The sequence below is a fragment of the Coregonus lavaretus genome (assembly GCF_964263955.1).
Source record: "Coregonus lavaretus genome assembly, chromosome: 33".
NCBI classification, from domain to species: domain Eukaryota; kingdom Metazoa; phylum Chordata; class Actinopteri; order Salmoniformes; family Salmonidae; genus Coregonus; species Coregonus lavaretus.
The window spans coordinates 5,996,286-6,017,234 of NC_140020.1; the positions used below are offsets into that span (position 1 = coordinate 5,996,286).

The following is a 20,949-nucleotide window of genomic DNA, read 5'->3' on the forward strand; positions in this document are numbered from 1 at the left end:
GTGGGCCCCCTCATAGAAGCATAGGAACATGCGTCTTCGTCGGTTTTAGTTACACCAATAGAATTATAACAATCATAGTCATGTTGATTAACCATCATCATATTGATCAGCATTTACTCAAACTTTAGACGCACTGGAATGACTCCCTAGAGTAGACTTTTGATACAGATAAATCATGTATAGGCTACCACATGTCAATAATTGAGAAATTATGAGTGGGTATTTTTTCATATTCTATTATAATTGCAAATAGTATATTTGCTTGTTTGACATTTTAGTGCGCGGTTGTAATTAACGTACAATATGCATAACAGGCTGCAGGGAGGGCACTAGCGTAATATAGTCCAACTCCTATATATTGCACGTTCAATCCCAAATCATTAAAAGACCGATCTCCACGGAAACAAAACAATATACATTTATACCCCTGACATTTTGAACAAACATCGCTCTTCAACCGAAAAGACAGCGCGTGAGTATCTTCTAAATGTCTATAATGCGATGTAGTACGTATTCTCACTATTTTAAACGTGGATTATTGCTGTGGTCGTTGAGTATTTCCCCCTTTTGTTTAGCGGGTAAGGCCCCTCTGGAACTTGGAGGGGGGCCATGTTGTTAGTGAGTGTGTAGTTACCCAGCAGCAATGGTGTTTTGTTAATGCAGCTCAACAGACGGCATTTGTATGGTTCGCTCGGTTAACAACGTTTGCTTACAACTGTTCAACGGCGTGTGAACAACGGAGAGCTATGCTTTTATTGTATGCACTTATTTAACTACAATAGCTAGCTAGTCATTTATTTTTATTTTTTATTATCAAACTGAAAAGGTAAGAGGCCTTCCTTAATCTGCCTAGCTAGCTATGGTAGCATCAACAAATGTAGCTTTCTGGCTAGCTAGCTAGTTAATTTAACAAACAAATTCAACATTGACGCTGGATTTGCAAGTGAACTGTTAACGTTAGCTAGCTAGTTACCTGGCTAACTTGGCTTCTGTCAGTATAGCTAACTAACGTCAGGTAGCTAACCGCTAATGTTAGCTAGCTAACGTAGTTCACGAACGGTTGTTTTTCCAGTGAACTAGCCCGTTGTCCTGAACAGAGAAATCGCTAACTATCTTTATGCTAAATTGCCAGCAAACGTTAGTTGGCAAATGTTATACATTTCGCATGATAAAAAAAACTTGTTTGAATGACGTTAGCTAACTAGCTAGCCAAACTAATCCGACGAACTACAGTAACTAGCTAGCCACATGCTGCCTGTAATATTTATTTGACGAAACACACACCCGACACCGAAGAGTTTAGCACTCCTTGGGCAGACATTCATTGTTCGATTGGCGACGCTAACAAGTTAGTTAGCAAGCTAGCTAGGCTAGATGGCTAGCTAGTTAACGTTATCCATCTACCTAAAATTGTTTTGATTGTTATTATCAAGATATTTGTTTCCACTGTCTATAGCTAATTAGTTACATTTTGCCATGTTAGCGATTGATGTTAGCTAAGTTATTTGGCTAAGAAGGCCAAATCGCATATTACACGGACTTTCGGACACTGAATATTTATTAGCTAATGTTAGCTAGCTAGCAACGAGTTCAAGTTTATTAATGTGTAACAATGTAATAGCTAGCTACATAAATTAACTAGCAAGCTAGGTAGCCAAGTCAAAGAAAGGGCAGGTAACGTCCCAAGAGAAGATTATGTTGTTAACTAGCGTGTTTATATTGACACTAGCTGCTAGTGCTTTATGCTGAAATTCTACAGACCTTTCAGTGTGTCAACTTACAAATGTTATTGTAACTTATGAAACAAAGCAAATAAACTCTGCCTTTGTTAGGGACCAAAAAAGACAATAGATATATATTATATGTTTGGTTCATTCAATAAGCTTTTATTGGGGATCCCTAATAAATACAAATACATTTTATATCAGAAACCTCAGGCTAATGTCTATACATGTTTGATAAGTGCTATCTGTATCCAATGTAAAGCAACTCTACTCTGACATGTTCTGTTATCTCCCCCTCCAAAGGTTTCCCCGTGGAATGAGCGTTCCATGCAGCATCCTAGGTATGAATGACGTGGCCTGGCAGGAGACAAGAGGCGGGATGCTGCACACAAACGGTGCCCCTGAAGCCGGGGGCGTCAGAGTTCACGGAGGGGGATCCCTGGCCGCCATGGGGGGAGCAGGTCAGGGCCCTGGAGGGCCACACCGTCTGCAGGGCCCCAACCCCATCCCAGGCACCCCACAGCCTCCACTAAGTGGGCGCTCTCAGGATGATGCCACAGTGGGCTACTTCTTCCAGAGGCAGCCTGGGGAGCAGCTTGGAGGTTACACCCCCAGCAAGCACCGTTGGCCCACTGGAGATGGCAACCACATTGACCAGGTACAATGATTTTGCCAGAGCCAAACTGCTTGGCTACAAGCTTCCTGTTTGAGAATGGTAAAATATTTGAAAGAAGCAGATCTTATACTTTCTAGAAACTACTTTACCACAACAGAGACCCTTGCTGTTTCAGCGTAGAGCATGACATAAATTGCACCAGCCAAAGATTTCCCACTCTTTAGAAAGCTACACTTACTTCTGTTTCATAGAAATCACATTCAACAAATATTAAATGTAGAAAGCATTAGCCTGTCAAATATCCTAGTGGGTCATTCTAATGGGTAGTTTAAACACCCAGCCTGTTTACACACACACTTCCCAAGTCAATTGTTGTCGGGGGGGGGGGGGTCTCTGCCAGTGATCTCTATCTAAGGATAGAATTCAGATTTTTAACTCTCATCCTCTGCTTCAACAACCCCTACAGTGTATACAGTAGTATGTGATTTGTATTACTTTTTAGTAAACATGGTAATTTATTTAGACTCATAATGTCCTTGTTGTTGTTGAGGACAACCTCGCAAGTGTGGCAGGAGTTGGCATCCATTTGCCTTCTTCCAATTTCACTATGATGTCCAGAACTAGCTTACATGACTGAGCATACCATTTTTGCCGGGTCGAATTGTGTATATGCTGGAACTGACTGAAGCCACACAAAAATAAATATATTTTCTCAGGTTCGAACTGTGGATGAGATGAACTATGGTTTTCAAGCCCTTGCTTTGGAGTCCAGGGGCATGGGTGAGGTAGGTTGAGATCCACCACAACATCTAAAGTTTCTCTCTTTAAACCTAGGATAGATTCTGTCCTACATCTTCCATTGAAGTCTCCCACAGTGACCCAGAATGTCGATAATGTTCAAGTAGCCATTTTGCCTTCTCTTTACAGCTCCTGCCAGCAAAGAAACTGTGGGATTCGGATGACTTGTCCAAGGATGGAAGGAAAGGGATGCTTCTTGGAGAGGAGTGGAGGGAGAATGCCTGGGGATCTTCTCGTGAGTGGTTTTCTGTGCCTCTGCTGGTCTGTCTGTATGTTTTACCCTCAGGGTTTTTTGAGAACCTATTTTTATTTTTATCAACCCCTTTGCTCCCCCATATGCATGCATTCTTAAAGAGGCACTATGCAGAAATCGCTCCTCCATTTCCTGGTTGCTAAAATTCTAATAGTTAGCATAATTTCAGTTTATGTGACAAAACAAGCAAATATAGTGTAGAGCAGGGTTCCCCAACTGGCAGCGGGTGGTTTTATTTGGCCCCCCAAGTTTTCTGAGCAAAAAATAAGTACTTCTCTCTGTATAGATTTTTTTTGTTGATGTGTGTGGAATTTTAATTGTTGGACATAAAATACTGATTTTTACGTCAAGAAATCTGTTCCCAAGCCTTCCAACACATAATGTAGAGATACGACATGATCATATACAAATGTAAGCAAGGATTGAAATGATTGTTTTAGTCAAACATTATATCTGTTTGGGCTTCTTGCGGTCTACAAATTATTTGTAATTATGTTCCGGCCCCCCGACCATCAGCTCAAGAAAAATGTTTACCATCTAAACTGCTGTAAAATATATTTTCCATAACCAAAAATATTGTATTTTCAGCTGTTTGAAGCTGGTGTACAAAACGGAATAGTGAAAAAGACGCAAAAGCTAAACTTAAGAACGGGAAGCATAGAAATCGCACACATTGACCAGATCTACCGCTTCTTAGACCTGCTTTCAATGAGAATGACAGATCTATAACACACATCTATGTGAATTTGGTCGGGTCGCCCAAAAAGTGACATTGCAGCTTTAACTTCTTGGATGTAAAGTCCCCTATTTAGGGGACCTTTAGAAAGTATGCACATTTTCTCTAACACTAAACATACACATGTATTTTTTCAGTTATAAGGAAGGTGAAATCTTATAGTTGGTTATTTAATAATTTGATTATACTACACTGAACAAAAAATATACATGCAACATTCAACAATTTTACTGTTACAGTTCATATAAGGAAATCAGTCAATTGAAATTAATTCATTAGGCCCTAATCTATGGATTTCACATGACTGGGAATACAGATCTGCATATGTTGGTCATAGATACCTTTAAAAAAGGTAGGGGCATGGATCAGAAAACCTGTCAGTATCTGGTGTGACCACCATTTGCTCATGCAGTGTGACACATCTCCTTTGCATAGAGTTGATCAGGCTGTTGATTGTGGATTGTTGCCCCACTCTTCTTCAATGGCTGTGCAACGTTTCTGGATATTGGCGGCAACACGTAGATCTAGAGCATCTCAAACATGCTCAAACCGCTCGCCCACACAACGCCATATACCCTGTCTGCCATCTGCCCGGTACAGTTGAAACCGGGATTCATCCGTGAAGAGCACACTTCCATTGTGCCAGTGGCCATCAAAGGTGAGCGTTTGCCCACTGAAGTCGGTTACGACACCGATCTGCAGTCAGGTCAAGACCCTGGTGAGGACGACGAGCACGATGAGGTTCCCTATTATTCTTCGGTTGTGCAAACCCACAGTTTCATCAGCTGTCCGGGTGGCTGGTCTCAGACGATCCCGCAGGTGAAGAAGCCGGATGTGGAGGTCCTGGGCTGGCGTGGTCACATGTTTTCTGCGGTTGTGAGGCCGGTTGGACATACTGCCGAATTCTCTAAAATGACGTTGGAGACAGCTTATGGTAAAGAAATGAACATTCAATTCTCTGGCAACAGCTCTGGTGGACATTCCTGCAGTCAGCATGCCAATTGCACGCTCCCTCAAAATTGAGACATCTGTGGTAGTGTTGTGTGACAAAATTGCACATTTTAGAGTGGCCTTTTATTGTCCCCAGCACAAGGTGCACCTGTATAATGATCATGCTGTTTAATCAGCCTCTTGTTATGCCACACCTGTCAGATGGATGGATTGTCTTGGCAAAGGAGAAATGCTCACTAACAGGGACGTAAACAAATATGTGCACAATTTGAGAGCAATACGCTTTTTGTCGTGAAACTCGGGACCAACAGTTTACATGTTGCATTTATATTTTTGTTCAGTATATATTTAGAAAGCATACAAGTCATTTCAAACTTTATTCATACAGTTGTTGAATAGGAAGTACATCATATGAAATATTTCTATCATATTTTTACTGTATACTTGAGCTTGTGTCCTCAATAGTGACTACACCTCAGCAATGTATAACTATATTTTACCAGAAAGGTGAGAATTTTTTCTTCAAACATTTTCTTTGAGTATGCAGCATTACTAGTTATTGTTTATGGCCCTCTCATGAAAAATTATTACTTTTGGGGATTACATTTAGTTACTTAAGTGTAACTTGTTTTATAAAATTCCATTTACTCAGAATTAGTGGTGCTTTTAACAAAATGGCCAATTCAACCCAAAATCAAAGTTTATTTCTATGCATAAATAAATAGCCTTACAGTTTAGTGCGTGGAGTTAAAATACTGCAGTTAATACATAGTTGAACTGGTACCATGAAGACCATGCAAATATTATTTTTTTGTATCTACTGAAACTCCTTTTCTCCTTTGAGAAATGTCTCTGCATTGACCGAGCACAATCTCCATATTATGAGTGTCTCACCTTCCTGGCTGTCTATTCTTTGCGCCGCCCCTATTCCTCTGATGAGCAGATCACTCGGTGTCCCAACCAATCATGGTGCAGCGACGACCCGGACAGGGTTTCCATGGGAACGGCGATGCCAACTCCGTGCTGTCCCCTCGCTCCGAGGGCGGAGGCCTTGGCGTGAGCATGGTGGAATACGTCCTGAGCTCCTCTCCCGGTGACAAGATGGATGGCCGTTACAGGAATGGTGGCTACGTAAGTCTTTCTGCCAAGGTCTCTTTCGCTCTCTGCCCTTTTTTTGCCGATCCACTCAGAACAAACAGAAGATCTACATCAGCTTCAATAGTGATACAAAAATTGTCAGGTCTAGAGTTATTCCAGAAATGCAACCTCAAATGAAGCTTCAAATTGTCTTATTGCTTGGGGTTAGGCTCTAGCCTTGTGTTCTCCAATGGAGCGTTGCGTCTGTTTGGAGAAACGAGCCTTCTCAATGTTTATTTATTTTTGCTTTTGTAGGGCGGAGGGGACGCTGACCCGGACGGGAGGGAGAAGGGCGACGCGCAAGACAAGACGTCCCCGTTTGAAGGGGACAAGAGCCCAGAAATGAAAGTGGGAGAGGAGAGTGACGTGGCCAAGGCCAACGGGAGAGGCCTGCTCAATGGCATGGACAGAGACTGCAAAGACTTCAAGTATGGGCCCTTTTTAGTGATTATTGGGGGGTGAATGGGGTCGTTAAATAATAATTGAGATGTATTTACCAATCCGTCACCACACATAGAGCCCTCTCTGGAAAATGAAAGTTATTTGAATTATGCAGATAAGATGTTAGTCACTTCCAAGCTGTATTAGACCTAGGGACTAATACGTTCTAATACTTTTGTTTCAAAGTGCAACTGATTAAGGCAGTCGATGTCATTGTGAGACTTTGCTGGGAGACAGTTGTGAACAAAGCCTCAAAGTCCATATCGTCATATGTACCCCCCCCCCCCCCCCTTCTCCAGCCCCACCCCAGGAAGTCGCCAGGCCTCCCCCACCGAAGCGGTGGAGAGGATGGGCCCCAGCCAGGCCGGGCTGGAGATGATGGCCCAGCACCAGCAGCAGCAGCATCAGCAGCACCAGCACCACCTCCAGCACCACACCATGCAGCCCCAGAGCAAGACCCAGCAGCAGGAGGACTTCCAGAGCCAGGAGGCCCAGAACATGGGCAACATGGAGCAGCAGCAGGGTGTGGAGTCCCTCCAGTTCGACTACGCCGGCAACCAGATCCAGGTGGACTCCTCCGGCACCCCTGTTGGCCTGTTTGACTACAACTCCCAGCAGCAGGTGGGTTGAACCAGGAAGTTGTAACTAGGGACTACATTTCTCTTCGGTGCATAGATTGATGTAACTTTTCTTTGGTGAATCTTGTAGATCTGAAGGAACAATGTATTTTTGGGGTGGGGTCTGTGTAGCCTATCGAAATCATTGGCTGAGCCGCTGGACTGAGCACAGGAAGTTAAATGTGTTGAACTTATTAGAAAAGTAGTTATGTTACAGTAGTTTCTCATCATTCATGAAAATAATGCATCAGTGATTCTTATTTCCTGCAACTTTCTGAACAAGTAACTGTTTCTGTGCACCTGTGTGTTGTGTATCCAGTTAGCATGACTTTAATGTTTTCTCTGCATAATCTAATGGCTTTCCCAAAAAACCTTCCCAATGAAATGTTGACTGCAAAGTAGGTCTATCTGGCAGAATGATATCATGAGGATTTGTATCAATCAGATTAGCATTTGAATTGCAAACACGGCTACAAGAACCTCTGCAGAAACACTGCTAGCCAAACACAAATGTCTCTTCCTGGTGCGCAATTTAATTAAAGGGCAACTTGAAAAATAACCTGGGAAAAAAACAGGGAAAATCCAAAACCTGGAAACTAAACGGAGAAAACTGAATTTGGCAATAAAATCTTAATCTTTCCTGGTTGCTAAAATTCTAATTGTTTTCCTAATTTTAGTTTATGTGACAAAACAAACAGTCTATAGTGTAGAGAATCATTGTACCATGTAAACCTCTGTGAAATATATTTTCAAAAACCAAAAATATTGCATTTTCAGCTGTTTGGAGCTGGTGTACAAAACCGAAAGTAAAAGACACAAACTTAAGAACGGGAAGCATAGAAATAGCGCACATAGAACAGATCTACCGCTTCTTAGACTTGCTTTCAATGAGAATGACAGATCGATAACTCACTTTTCTAGGTGTCAAGCCGCCCAAAAAGTGACATGCTGTAACTTTAAACCCAGACCAAAGAACCCAACTCACCCCTATCCCAGGACAATATTTTCTGTTTATTGTGGTTTGGAAAGTTAGGAATATTGAGATTAATCAAATATGTATTATGTACTTGTTGTTCTCTGAAAATAGGCACACTTTCGTATGTTTCCGTGCAAATTGTTTGTCACCTTTTTGGGCCCTTACCAGTTTGCATCCCTGTCCCTGAGAGTAGTGGAAACTTGGGTATTAAAGTGTCTAACTGGTTCTGTTTTGTTGTCCAGTTGTTCCAGAGGTCCAACCATCTGACTGTCCAGCAGCTCACTGCAGCCCAGCAGCAACAGTATGCTCTGGCTGCTGCCCAGCAACAACACCTTGGTAAGTTGGAGCTCAATTTGGTTCACCAAATTTGTACAAGTGTATAACAGGAAAAATATAAGCACCCCCTAAATTATAATATTATGAATATAATTGTAGTTTTTATTACTATATACAGTGTAATGTACCGTGGATTTATTCATAAATCTACATGGCTCCAAACTGCACACGTACATATAAAGAGCATATTTGTGCCAGATTGGGTAGTCGTTGGTGTAGTATTAAGGTTGAATATTTTGTACGTGAAAATGTACCGAATGCCGTACTAGTTGGATTTCATTGTGGTTTTGACGGCAATTTGATATTGGATGATGTGTTATTCAATATGGACGCACTGCTAACTGGATGTTTTCTTCAGCCGGCCTTGCTCCCGCGTTTGTGCCAAACCCATACATCATCAACACTGGACCCCCCGGAGCTGACCCCTACACCGCTGCAGGACTGGCCGCAGCGGCTACACTTGCCGGTTAGCACTCTCCACACACACAAACTGTATTCATACATAGCACCTCTTTCACTCTGAGTGGGTACCTTCATTAAAAGCTGCTTTACTGCTACGTGAGTGTATCATCTTCTACTTCCATGCACCCAACAATTGTATAAAATTCAATTGAATTGCAAGTTCATGCCACAGGTTTGGTAGTAGTAACTGAGGACTCCCTTCCCTTAGGGCCTACAGTGGTTCCCCCCCAGTACTATGGTGTTCCTTGGGGCGTGTACCCTGCCAACCTCTTCCAGCAACAGGCTGCCGCGGCGGCTGCCAGTCACAATGCTAACCAGCAGGCATCCAATCAGGGACCAGGGCCAGGACAGCAACAGGTAGGCATTTCCCCAATTAACAGCAGCTAACTGGAGAATTAATTTAAGTATTGAGAAGAGAGTTATAGACAAAGGAATATTGGAAGTGACCATGATTGATCTTGTACATGTTCCCTCTGTCTCAGATGACTCAAGTCATTTTAAGTGAGGTTGTGGTGTAACCCTTGATCTTCTCTCTCTCCAGGTGATGCGCCCTGGGAACAACCAGCGCCCCCTCACCCCTGGTCAGAGCCAGCAGAGCCAGCAGGAGTCCCTGGCAGCAGCCGCAGCCGCCAACCCTGCTCTCGCCTATGCTGGTATGCCAGGTCAGTGACCGAGTAGTGTTAGTTGAGGAGCACACAAGGGTTTTTAACACTACTGAGCCAAACCAAGCTGTACTGATCAGGCCTGGTTAAGCATTCACATAATTGCAGGAACAAAGGACAATGTGAAAAGAGAATATCCGAGCCAATAGAGTTTGGTTTGGGTCGGCGCGGTGTAACACCCTCAATTGTTCTGGATTTTACCCAAGGAGTGAGAGGTGAAGAGTAGCATTTGAATATAGTATACTTGCTCTCAGCATTATGTGCATCTATGCCAGCCTTCAAAGGCATGTTGAGGTTCCCCTTTAGCCCCTTCAAACAGGCTTAACAGGTCGTGTAGTGTTTTAGGGGGGTAATTTGATATGAAAACTTGTCTCTCATATTCCCACTGTGGGAATACCTTCGTGTACATACTATTTTAAACTGCCTTTCTCTTACTGTTGATTATGGTGCAGTAAGATACCACATCTTTAGCCCTCTTGTAGAGCACACGCAACTTCATAGACCAGGCTGGTTTTCACAGTGTGTTTCCCCTCAGTTTGTCTGTCTCCTGCCCACCCAGGTTACCAGATGCTGGCCCCCGCCGCCTACTATGACCAGAACGGAACCCTGGTGATGGCCCCCGGGGCCCGCGGTGGTCTGGGAGGGCCCGTCCGCCTGGTCCAAACCCCGCTCCTCATCAACCCACAGGCCGCAGCGCAGGCTGGTAAGTACCACGGGTTGTTTGGCCCAGTGTTCTCCTCATGTTTATTGTGGGAAATTGTGTTTTTGGAGGCGGCTTAGCAGCCAGTGGAATGAGTGCCACGTTTACAGTGTGAACACAATATTACTGTACTTTGCTTGTGAAAAATGAGCAAAGCTTTATAATCTAGACTCTCAATCTTACAATTATGAATTGCTCATACGGACAGGGCTGTCCAGCAGTGTTAATACGCTCACCCCACCCCCTGTCCTCTCCAAACGGGGACCACTGAACCGTGTTGAGCTGCTTTTTCTTTCCATCCCTTCTGTCTATTTAGCGGCCGCGGCTTCGGCGTCCGGCTCGGGCAACAACATGTCAGGCCCCCAGCCCAACGGCCTGTACCGCTCCATGCCCCAGCCCCAGCAGCAGCCCCAGCAGCAGCAGAACCAGGGCCTGCCCTCCAGCTCCTTCTACGGCTCCGGGTCGGTGCCGGCAAGCTCCCAGAGCAGCTCCTTGTTCTCCCCCACCTCCTCTCTGGGCTTCAGCGGCGCCGGCGGCTCCCTGGGCGTGGGCCTGGGCTCGGCACTCGGAGGCTTTGGCTCCTCAGGTTAGTGGAGAAGGAACTTTCAGGTTCATTGTACATATGCAAAAAGCGTACATAAAATGTGATGTCATGCACCACTTAGACTTTTCTCTTGACAATTAATTGCGTTTTCCAAGATTTGTGATATATGTAAAGGTCTCTCTTTGCCCCTGCTTTAGATTCCCTGCTGTCTTCTCTCTCTCTCCTCATTATATTTCCCCGTGTTCATCTCTCTCTCCCGTAGTGTCGAGCTCCACCAGCAGCAGTGTCTCTCGCCGGGACTCCCTGCTGGCCAGCTCTGACCTGTACAAGCGTGGCGGCGGCGGCGGCAGCAGCCTCACCCCCATTGGCCAGCCCTTCTACAACAGCCTGGGCTACTCCTCGCCCAGTCCCATTGGACTAACACCGGGCCACTCCCCCCTCACACCCCCACCCTCTCTGCCCTCCTCTCACGGCTCCTCCTCCAGCCTTCACCTGGGTAAGATCAAGTTTTAAATATATATATTGGAGAGCATATACAGTGGGGAAAAAAATTATTTAGTCAGCCACCAATTGTGCAAGTTCTCCCACTTAAAAAGATGAGAGAGGCCTGTAATCAACTATGACAGACAAATTGAGAAAAAATAATCCTGAAAATCACATTGTAGGATTTTTAATGAATTTATTTGCAAATTAATGGTGGAAAATAAGTATTTGGTCACCTACAAACAAGCAAGATTTCTGGCTCTCACAGACCTGTAACTTCTTCTTTAAGAGGCTCCTCTGTCCTCCACTCGTTACCTGTATTAATGGCACTTGTTTGAACTTGTTATCAGTATAAAAGACACCTGTCCACAACTTCAAACAGTCACACTCCAAACTCCACTATGGCCAAGACCAAAGAGCTGTCAAAGGACACCAGAAACAAAATTGTAGACCTGCACCAGGCTGGGAAGACTGAATCTGCAATAGGTAAGCAGCTTGGTTTGAAGAAATCAACTGTGGGAGCAATTATTAGGAAATGGAAGACATACAAGACCACTGATAATCTCCCTCGATCTGGGACTCCACGCAAGATCTCACCCCGTGGGGTCAAAATGATCACAAGAACGGTGAGCAAAAATCCCAGAATCACACGGGGGGACCTAGTGAATGACCTGCAGAGAGCTGGGACCAAAGTAACAAAGCCTACCATCAGTAACACACTACGCCGCCAGGGACTCAAATCCTGCAGTGCCAGACGTGTCCCCCTGCTTAAGCCAGTACATGTCCAGGCCCGTCTGAAGTTTGCTAGAGTGCATTTGGATGATCCAGAAGAGGATTGGGAGAATGTCATATGGTCAGATGAAACCAAAATATAACTTTTTGGTAAAAACTCAACTCGTCGTGTTTGGAGGACAAAGAATGCTGAGTTGCATCCAAAGAACACCATACCTACTGTGAAGCATGGGGGTGGAAACATCATGCTTTGGGGCTGTTTTTCTGCAAAGGGACCAGGATGACTGATCCGTGTAAAGGAAAGAATGAATGGGGCCATGTATCGTGAGACTTTGAGTGAAAACCTCCTTCCGTCAGCAAGGGCATTGAAGATGAAACGTGGCTGGGTCTTTCAGCATGACAATGATCCCAAACACACCACCCGGGCAACGAAGGAGTGGCTTCGTAAGAAGCATTTCAAGGTCCTGGAGTGGCCTAGCCAGTCTCCAGATCTCAACCCCATAGAAAATCTTTGGAGGGAGTTGAAAGTCCGTGTTGCCCAGCGACAGCCCCAAAACATCACTGCTCTAGAGGAGATCTGCATGGAGGAATGGGCCAAAATACCAGCAACAGTGTGTGAAAACCTTGTGAAGACTTACAGAAAACGTTTGACCTGTGTCATTGCCAACAAAGGGTATATAACAAAGTATTGAGAAACTTTTGTTATTGACCAAATACTTATTTTCCACCATAATTTGCAAATAAATTCATAAAAAATCCTACAATGTGATTTTCTGGAGAGAAAAAAATGCTCATTTTGTCTGTCATAGTTGACGTGTACCTATGATGAAAATTACAGGCCTCTCTCATCTTTTTAAGTGGGAGAACTTGCACAATTGGTGGCTGACTAAATACTTTTTTCCCCCACTGTATATGAACATAAGATGGGCAGGCAGATATATTTAGAAATTAATTGTGTATCGCTGCATGACGTTTTGTCGCCACCCTGCCATTGTAATTCACTCACTCTTCAAAAGAGGAAATAGTGTTGCACAAAATGGAGATGTATGTCTTTATCCTGCGTCTGCGGCAATTGTCAGTCAGTCTTGCTGGAAATGTCTGTTTTCATACATACACGAGTAGATTCATGCAGAGCTGCGAGGACTCTTACTACAATCTCCACCTATAAAATATATATACATACATACATACTATCTGTCTACTTCACTTGACTCAACCACCACTGTCTAAGTGGATGGCTATACATGCATAGAATTGGTGACCAGAGAGGTGATTCCCATTCAAGCTACATACTGAGGATCGAAATTCTATTTCTATGGCTACACCCCCTCATCCTTTGTTCCCTCCCGGTATTCCCAACCTCCAGGCGGCCTGACGAACGGCAGTGGGCGCTACATCTCGGCGGCGCCCGGCGCGGAGGCCAAGTACCGCAGTGCAGGGGGCACGTCCAGCCTGTTCAGCTCCAGCAGTCAGCTGTTCCCGCCGTCGCGTCCTCGCTACAGCCGCTCAGACGTCATGCCCAGTGGGCGCAGCCGCCTGCTGGAGGACTTCCGCAACAACCGCTTCCCCAACCTGCAGCTGCGTGACCTGCCCGGCCACATGGTGGAGTTCTCCCAGGACCAGCACGGCTCCAGGTGGGTGACGGATAGAGGCACGGATGAATGGACACACACGCACAGTGGTACACAAACACTCACACATCCTCTGCTGCATATTATGCCCCACTATCATGCTCTTGAAAAACAACACATCACCATAATGCTCGGGTTGCTCTTAACTCCTCTTCTTCCCTCTCCTCCTCTTCCCTCCTCCTCTGTCTCCAGGTTCATCCAGCAGAAGCTGGAGAGGGCCACCCCGGCAGAGAGACAGATGGTGTTTGGGGAGATCCTGCAAGCAGCCTACCAGCTGATGACCGACGTGTTTGGAAACTACGTCATCCAGAAGTTCTTTGAGGTGGGAACCATTGTCGGGTTAGATTCGATGGCACTCTGGATACTTGTTATCGTTGGATCATAACATACCAACTGTTAGTGTGCCTTCAACCAGTACCTGTCTGATAATTCGATTTTTACTAGCACTGATATTGCACATCTATATATATTTTTTAAGGTTAAATATTAATCGTGATATTATCTTAACTACTTTAGTTGGTTGCACTTATTGTACGGTTATCTAAATGACTAAAATTGACATTATATAATGCAAATGAACAAACTTTCAAGTCGCCATAATTTTGCATCGTAATTGAAATGTTCTTTGTGTCTGTGCAGTTCGGCAGTGCAGATCAGAAGCTGGCTCTGGCCACCCGCATCCGCGGCCACGTGCTGCCATTGGCCCTGCAGATGTACGGCTGCCGGGTCATCCAGAAGGCCCTGGAGTCTATCTCCTCTGACCAGCAGGTAATTGTAAGTGGGATCTTCACTTCTCGTTAGATCATTTTATTTGCTTCTAGGATGCGTCCCAAATGGCAGCCTATTCCCATTATAGTGCACTACTTTTGACCAGGGCCCATGATGTAGCCCATGACGAAGCCCTAGGGTTATCAGTTGCTGCATTCTGATTAGTGTACTCTCCAGTAAGCATGGTGGATGGATGAATAGAACTGTGTAATACGGTCCTGTGATCTTTTCTGTTCACTTTGAACAGTCTTAAGCATCTCTGAATTGCCCTTTACATTGAGGACTATGGTAGAAATTAGACTTATCAATGAGCCATTGGAAGGAAGAGAATGGATGGATGTACTGTAGAAATATCATTATTTAGTCATTCTATTTCTATGGGATGAACAAAGACTGGTAGAAAATTGATAGATGGATATGAGCGGGATGGATAGATGACTCCTCTCCCTCTCTATCCCCTTCCTCAGAGTGACATAGTACGAGAACTGGACGGCCACGTGCTGAAGTGTGTGAAGGATCAGAACGGGAACCATGTGGTGCAGAAGTGTATCGAGTGTGTTCAGCCCCAGGCCCTGCAGTTCATCATCGACGCCTTCCAGGGCCAGGTGAGAGCCCATTCAATAGGGCACGCAATGGAAAATGTTTTGTAACAGAAAATGAGTGTTTCTGATTGAACAAGTTTAAGTTGTCCCTCTGTGTTTTAATGCCTGATGAGCTCGACCCATAAAACATAAACCCGTTATGATGCACCAATAAATCTCATTATCCTAGGGTGTGTTCGTAAATTCAGAGCGTAGTCAGATTGTCCGTTCGTAAATTCAGAACGTTTCACTCTAGGAGCGTTCAGGGCGCACACTGGACACTGGCCAAGGAGTAGGGTTGATCAGAGCGTTCTGACCTCACCACAGCAGTCAAGCACCCAAGCTAACTGGCTAACTTGCTAGCTACTCCCAGACACAAATGAGAGAACGCCTCACTCTGACCATTTTACTCGCCCTAGCCGAGCTGGTTAGGCTGTTTTCATGTTATCTAGAGCGTTGGTGACTGTAACTGTGCTGCTGGCAACAATTGTTTGCCAATGTTTACTGACACCGGTCATATTAGACGGGTGTTGCGTGTTTGTAAATTCATCAGTTATTCTGCGCGCTGGCACACTCGGACGAGAGTGCTCTGAAATAGGAGTAGAGAGCCAGAGTGACTTTACGAACGCACCCCTAGTTATGGGTGTAGCCAGGCTCGTGTTCAGCAGGGCACACCGCAGCAACACTTTTTACAACTGGAAACTAAAATCTATGTTCTTATTGGACCAGCTCCAATAGCAGTACCTGCCCGCTCCAGAAAAATGTTCACTTATTGAAAACGACCCAGACACACAGGCTATTAGTAGAAAGGTTTCCCCCCATTTTCTCCTTAGGATTCAATGTATGGACTGGCTCATTTGGCCCTTTACAAGTTTTTTGTTTTGTTAAATACATTTTCACACGTCGGCATTGAGCGCCAGCTAATGACGACATACTCTACGCTTTAATAAATGTTCTGCTTAATTCCATTTATCTGAAGCGTTACTTTATTTTTCACTTATCTAGACCCGAGGGAGCCTGCTACCCATTCTGTTGAGGTGTATTGTGCTGTCTGTCTCTTCCCTGCAGGTGTTTGTGCTGTCCACCCACCCTTACGGCTGCAGGGTGATTCAGAGGATCCTGGAGCACTGCACCCAGGAGCAGACCCTGCCCATCCTGGAGGAGCTGCACCAGCACTCTGAGCAGCTCGGCCAGGTAAGTGCGGCCAGGCAAGCCCCTGGTCTCAACTCATAACTAGGCCCCAGTCGCCCAGACACAGACAATGTAATGCTTTGTGGTTGTTAGATGTGATTAGGTGTGTGTTGTAGTTTTTGTGGAGTTTTGTTTTAATTGTTAGTGTGGTTAGTGTTGCTGTGTAGCCTGGGTTGTGTTCATTAGGGCACGAAAGGGTGACGGAAAACAGAAATGGCCGATTCTCTTTGGACAAGTCCCGGCAGTCCCTCCCTGTTTCAATCTGTTTTCTTCCCTTTGGTGCCTAACGAACACGACTGTGAGCCCTGTCAGTTAATGTTAATCCTACGGTTAATGATAGATAAGGATAAGTGTATTAATGCTGTCAATGATTTCTACCTCTGACCTATGTTAATTACCCCCCCCCCCCCCCCCCACTTATTCCATCTAGAAATATCAAGGCGTTTCATTGGAGATGACACCCAAAACATATTATACAGTGTCCAGCGACGCACTGTTTAAGGTCAGAGCAATTCGCCTCCCTCCCACGCGGACGTGGTCCTCGTGTCACCTCCCTCCCTACTCTCGCTCTCTTGCTCTCTCTCGCTCGCTCGCTCTCTCTCTCTCCCTCTCTCTCAACAACCAGTGTGCTTTTACACAGTAAAGGCCTTTTACCATCACTAAACTCTATCCCTCTTTTGCAGGCCTCTTTCCTCCTCTAAACTCACAGAGCACGCCTCTCCCTCCCCTCCCCTCCTTTTTCTCCTTCCTTCGCTTATAAACAATCTCTCTGTTCTGTCACGTAGAGGATTCACAGCACCCCACTTCTCGGCTCTCTCTGTTTGGATAATCCCTCTCTTAGGTCACGGGCGCCTCCTGATTCTTCCTCTTTTTCCCTCCCTCCTTCACTCTTCTCTTCCTTACTTCTGTGATTTTGTAATCCTCAATGCTTGGTAGGAAGACTCCCTAAGTCAAGAGCATTTGTTTTGCCACAATTTGGACTCTCCCCCCCAACATTGACATGGGTTGTTCTATAGGCTTCCAACTCGACTGTGGGTTCTTGGAACTTAGGGGTAAAGTCCATCAGACCATGTTGAGCAATGATGCAAAATTATGGGGAGGTTTGTAAATCAAACAATGTAATTTGCATTAAATCAAATGGGGGGGGGTCTGTAATAATAAGGCATGATACTCATGGGTGATTCCCCACGAAACCAGGACAAAACAGGTCATTTAAAACATATATATGTTGACTTATATTTGACATTTTTATCTGAAAGCATTATTGAGAAATAATGAATTGAAGTTGGAATATTTGTGACATTTTGACCTTACCCAGCCAGGCCTTGCACCATAAAAAAAAAAAAAAACTGTTTTAATGAGGAATCGCCATCATTTAAGATGGTCAAAATGTTGGCACTATTGATGTTATTATCTGGTCAGGTGAGTTTCAGTGTCTGTCTTCCTGCGCAGCTTTAGGTGTATTGGGTTGTTTTCCCTCACAACCATACCCATAACTGTCTTATCAGCTGGCCCTGAAGGGACAAAGATGCTGCTGTTTGCTCATAGACCTGTATAGGCCTGAGTCCCACGCAAATCACTAGCCTCTCTGGTCTTTTGACCTTAATCTGCAGTGATGACATGGTGGTATTTGGTGCTATTGATACGATTCTGCGGGGGTGTCGTTGTAGATTTCTGTCACAAGAAAATCCGTCTCAACTGTCTGTCTGAAAAGTATTGAATCCATAGTGGGGGTTAACTAAATGCCATTACAAGATTATGTAATTTATTGTTTTCCTTTGTGGCAAATGGGAAACGTGATCACACACACGCTCACTATCTTCTGTTTCCATCGCCCTCTGCAGGATCAGTACGGCAACTACGTCATCCAGCACGTCCTGGAGCACGGCAGACCCGAAGATAAGAGCAAAATTGTGGCAGAGGTCCGCGGAAAGGTGCTCCTCCTGAGCCAGCACAAATTTGCAAGGTAAGGCAAAACCCTTTGGTTCTCCATTACTAGTCATAGGGCTGTTTTCATTTTAGATACCTTTCCATAGCTGGTGGGAGTGAGATCCATTTATTCCATTCCAGCCATTACAATGAGGCCAGCCTCCAGTTTTAAAGTGACACAAGCCTCCACTGAGTGAGACTAATCACATTCTGAGGCTTCATGGGGTGGTTTCCCATGGTTTTCAATGTAGATTCTCCAGTGAGTTAGCTTTTTAGTTCAGGACTAGGCTGACAGTGTACAGGACACCGGCCCATGTAGTTTTAGTGTTTTTAACTAAGTCCACCTCTCGTCTCTCCTTCAGTAACGTGGTGGAGAAGTGTGTGATCCACTCGTCCCGTGCCGAGCGGGCCCTGCTGATTGACGAGGTGTGCTGCCAGAAGGATGGCCCCCACAGCGCCCTGTACACCATGATGAAGGACCAGTACGCCAACTACGTGGTGCAGCGGATGATCGACATGGCCGAACCCGCCCAGCGCAAGATCATCATGCACAAGGTGGGTTGGCATATACCATCGGCTCTGAGGTGAAGTCATTAGTGCAAATAGTTTCACAACGGGAAACATTTTGCTACGGAAACGAGCATTTCTCAATGGACAAGTTCAGGTTAGTCCCTTTCCTGTTTCTCCCTGTTTGCTTGCCTTTGGTTCCTAGTGAGCACATCCCACATCTCCTATTGCCTGTTCATTTAGATCAGATTAATTTAAGCCAGGTTCATTTATTGCCATAAAACCAAAGGTTGGTGGTGTTTTCGGTACAGCATGGTTAGGATACTCTGATTAAGTGATTCCTAGTTGTTATCCTAAATCTAATTGTTAGCAATAGGAGTCTCTCCTTGCCAAGTGCTGTGTGAAGTCCTGTATTTTTATGTGGAATGTTGACCAGACGGACATTTGCTGTCCCATCATTTTTTATGTCTTAGTATCCTTCAAGGGCAGACTTTTTAAGTGGAAGGCAGACGGCATTGTTTTTAAAAATGTAAAACAAGAACGACGTTTAAACCTGATTGGTCCAGTCCCACCATAAATGGTGTAATTAATTAATCTTTGCTCTCTGCTCCCCCAGATCCGGCCCCACATCGCCACCCTGCGCAAGTACACCTACGGCAAGCACATCCTGGCCAAGCTAGAGAAATACTACATGAAGAGTAGCTCTGACCTGGGGCCCATCGGAGGGCCCGCCAACGGCCTCATGTAGGCCTGTCCTGCCTTCTGTGTCCATTACCTAAAGACCAGAGTAGGAGCTGCCCCCCCCCCACACCTTCTTATTTCTAGCTCCTGAGCCATCAGGGCTGACCTTTGACACCCTCTGTTGAATTACCAAAAAAAAAAAGATTTCAACTTCACCTATGAAATGCTGTGACAACTGACCTTGCCACTCTAATGCTACCCTCAGCGCTGGTCCCCTACGTGGCCACCATGGAGGGGGTAGCAGACAGTTTTGCAGGCAATCTCTTGGGTAAAGCACAACCCCCTCCCCCCATTTGTTTATTATGTAACTGACTGGTTTTTCATATAATCCTGTACATTTAGTTTTTTACCTTGTAAATTCTCTGTAGAAAAAAAAAAGGAACTGCATTTGCTGAAAATGTACAATTCTTACAATTACACCAGCAAGTGACTTTATAAGGCCGAACTTGAGTGATCCTTTTAAACAATTTTCCATTTGTTTTTGTACCCAGACTTACTACTACTATCAGCTGTTCTAATTAAAAGCCAGGTGTTTAAATATAATATATAAATAATTATCTTTCTACTACCACACAATGATCCCAATGCCAAAGCAGCTGATGGATCCATTTTCTACTTCTAGCACTGCATAGTATGGATAGATTATGAAACCCATCTGTCCCACCGACGATTACTATGTCTCTCGTGCCAATGAGTTAGTCATCCACTGGTCTCTACTTGAACAACTAGAATGATTTGCTTTGGAGAGCTCTGTGCTTAATTTTTTGGGGAGTGTCATCCAGTTGGTGGCTCGTGATGGCCTCGATTTTTTTATTTTTCTCCCCGCTGTTTTTCCGCAGACTGGTGCATCGGTCTGTCGCACTGTTGGCTTGCAGTTGGCTTGATTTGACTAGTCGGCAACGAATGGCATTGGTACTAAACGGTGCACATTGAGAAATGCGTACATACGCTGTTGCATCCGTAGGCAGTGATGCCACTAAGCCCCACCTATACGGTCTTACTCTATGATTCTTTTTTTGGGCCGATCACTATGTGGCTGCTTGGGGGCTTACGGCAGACATGGCTACCGTAGACGTTTATTCTCATTCAGAAACAGAGCACGAGGTTGGGTTGAATAGTGGAAGTTTAACCTGGTTGTAATCTTTACATTAAATGACCGTAGCGGGGCTTTTGGGGGGCGGTGGGGGTTGGAGCGGGTTAAGCATAGGCATGCTGTAACAGGTTTTTAATAACTTGGAATTATTTCTTTATCATGTATTGTGGAACATCTATCTGTCTTGTAGTTTTGAGATGAACACTGCCCTAGAAGCGGTATCTTTATGTACTGAATATTCATCTCTTGCATAGAAGTAGTTTAGCAAAAATGTATAGCATCTTTGTGTATGAGTAAATATTAAATTGTTGCTTTTTTGGGTAGGGGGCTTGGGTAAGAG

The 20,949-nt window shown here is 44.8% G+C and overlaps 1 protein-coding gene across 6 annotated transcripts; it reads left to right on the forward strand.

Moving 5' to 3' along the window:
* Positions 1-387: 387 nt before the first annotated feature.
* On the forward strand, positions 388-19,884 carry LOC311108726 (pumilio homolog 2-like). Of its 6 annotated transcripts, none has more exons than XM_084151457.1 (23): positions 388-472; positions 2,028-2,382; positions 3,057-3,125; positions 3,268-3,373; positions 6,022-6,209; positions 6,471-6,643; positions 6,956-7,277; positions 8,492-8,585; positions 8,944-9,051; positions 9,256-9,404; positions 9,589-9,709; positions 10,269-10,412; positions 10,726-10,995; positions 11,216-11,449; positions 13,535-13,802; positions 13,992-14,121; positions 14,439-14,573; positions 15,035-15,172; positions 16,217-16,342; positions 16,770-16,841; positions 18,184-18,305; positions 18,631-18,823; positions 19,392-19,884. In XM_084151457.1, the coding sequence occupies exons 2-23, from the start codon at positions 2,041-2,043 to the stop codon at positions 19,521-19,523; spliced, it is 3,636 nt and encodes a 1,211-aa protein (XP_084007583.1). In that variant the 5' UTR covers positions 388-472; positions 2,028-2,040; the 3' UTR covers positions 19,524-19,884. The 6 variants fall into 6 exon arrangements, with proteins under 6 accessions (XP_084007583.1, XP_084007582.1, XP_084007584.1 ...); XM_084151456.1 differs by lacking the exon at positions 388-472 and adding an exon at positions 618-826; XM_084151458.1 differs by lacking the exon at positions 388-472 and adding an exon at positions 618-826 and having other exon boundaries at positions 14,439-14,567.
* Positions 19,885-20,949: the final 1,065 nt, after the last annotated feature.

Coding starts and splice junctions, on each gene's coding strand:
- LOC311108726 (XM_084151457.1), top strand. CDS start 2,041: ATGAGCGTTCCATGCAGCATCCTAGGTATGAATGACGTGGCCTGGCAG. Junction 6,210..6,470: donor GTTACAGGAATGGTGGCTAC/GTAAGTCTTTCT, acceptor TTGCTTTTGTAG/GGCGGAGGGGACGCTGACCC. Junction 10,413..10,725: donor ACAGGCCGCAGCGCAGGCTG/GTAAGTACCACG, acceptor CTGTCTATTTAG/CGGCCGCGGCTTCGGCGTCC.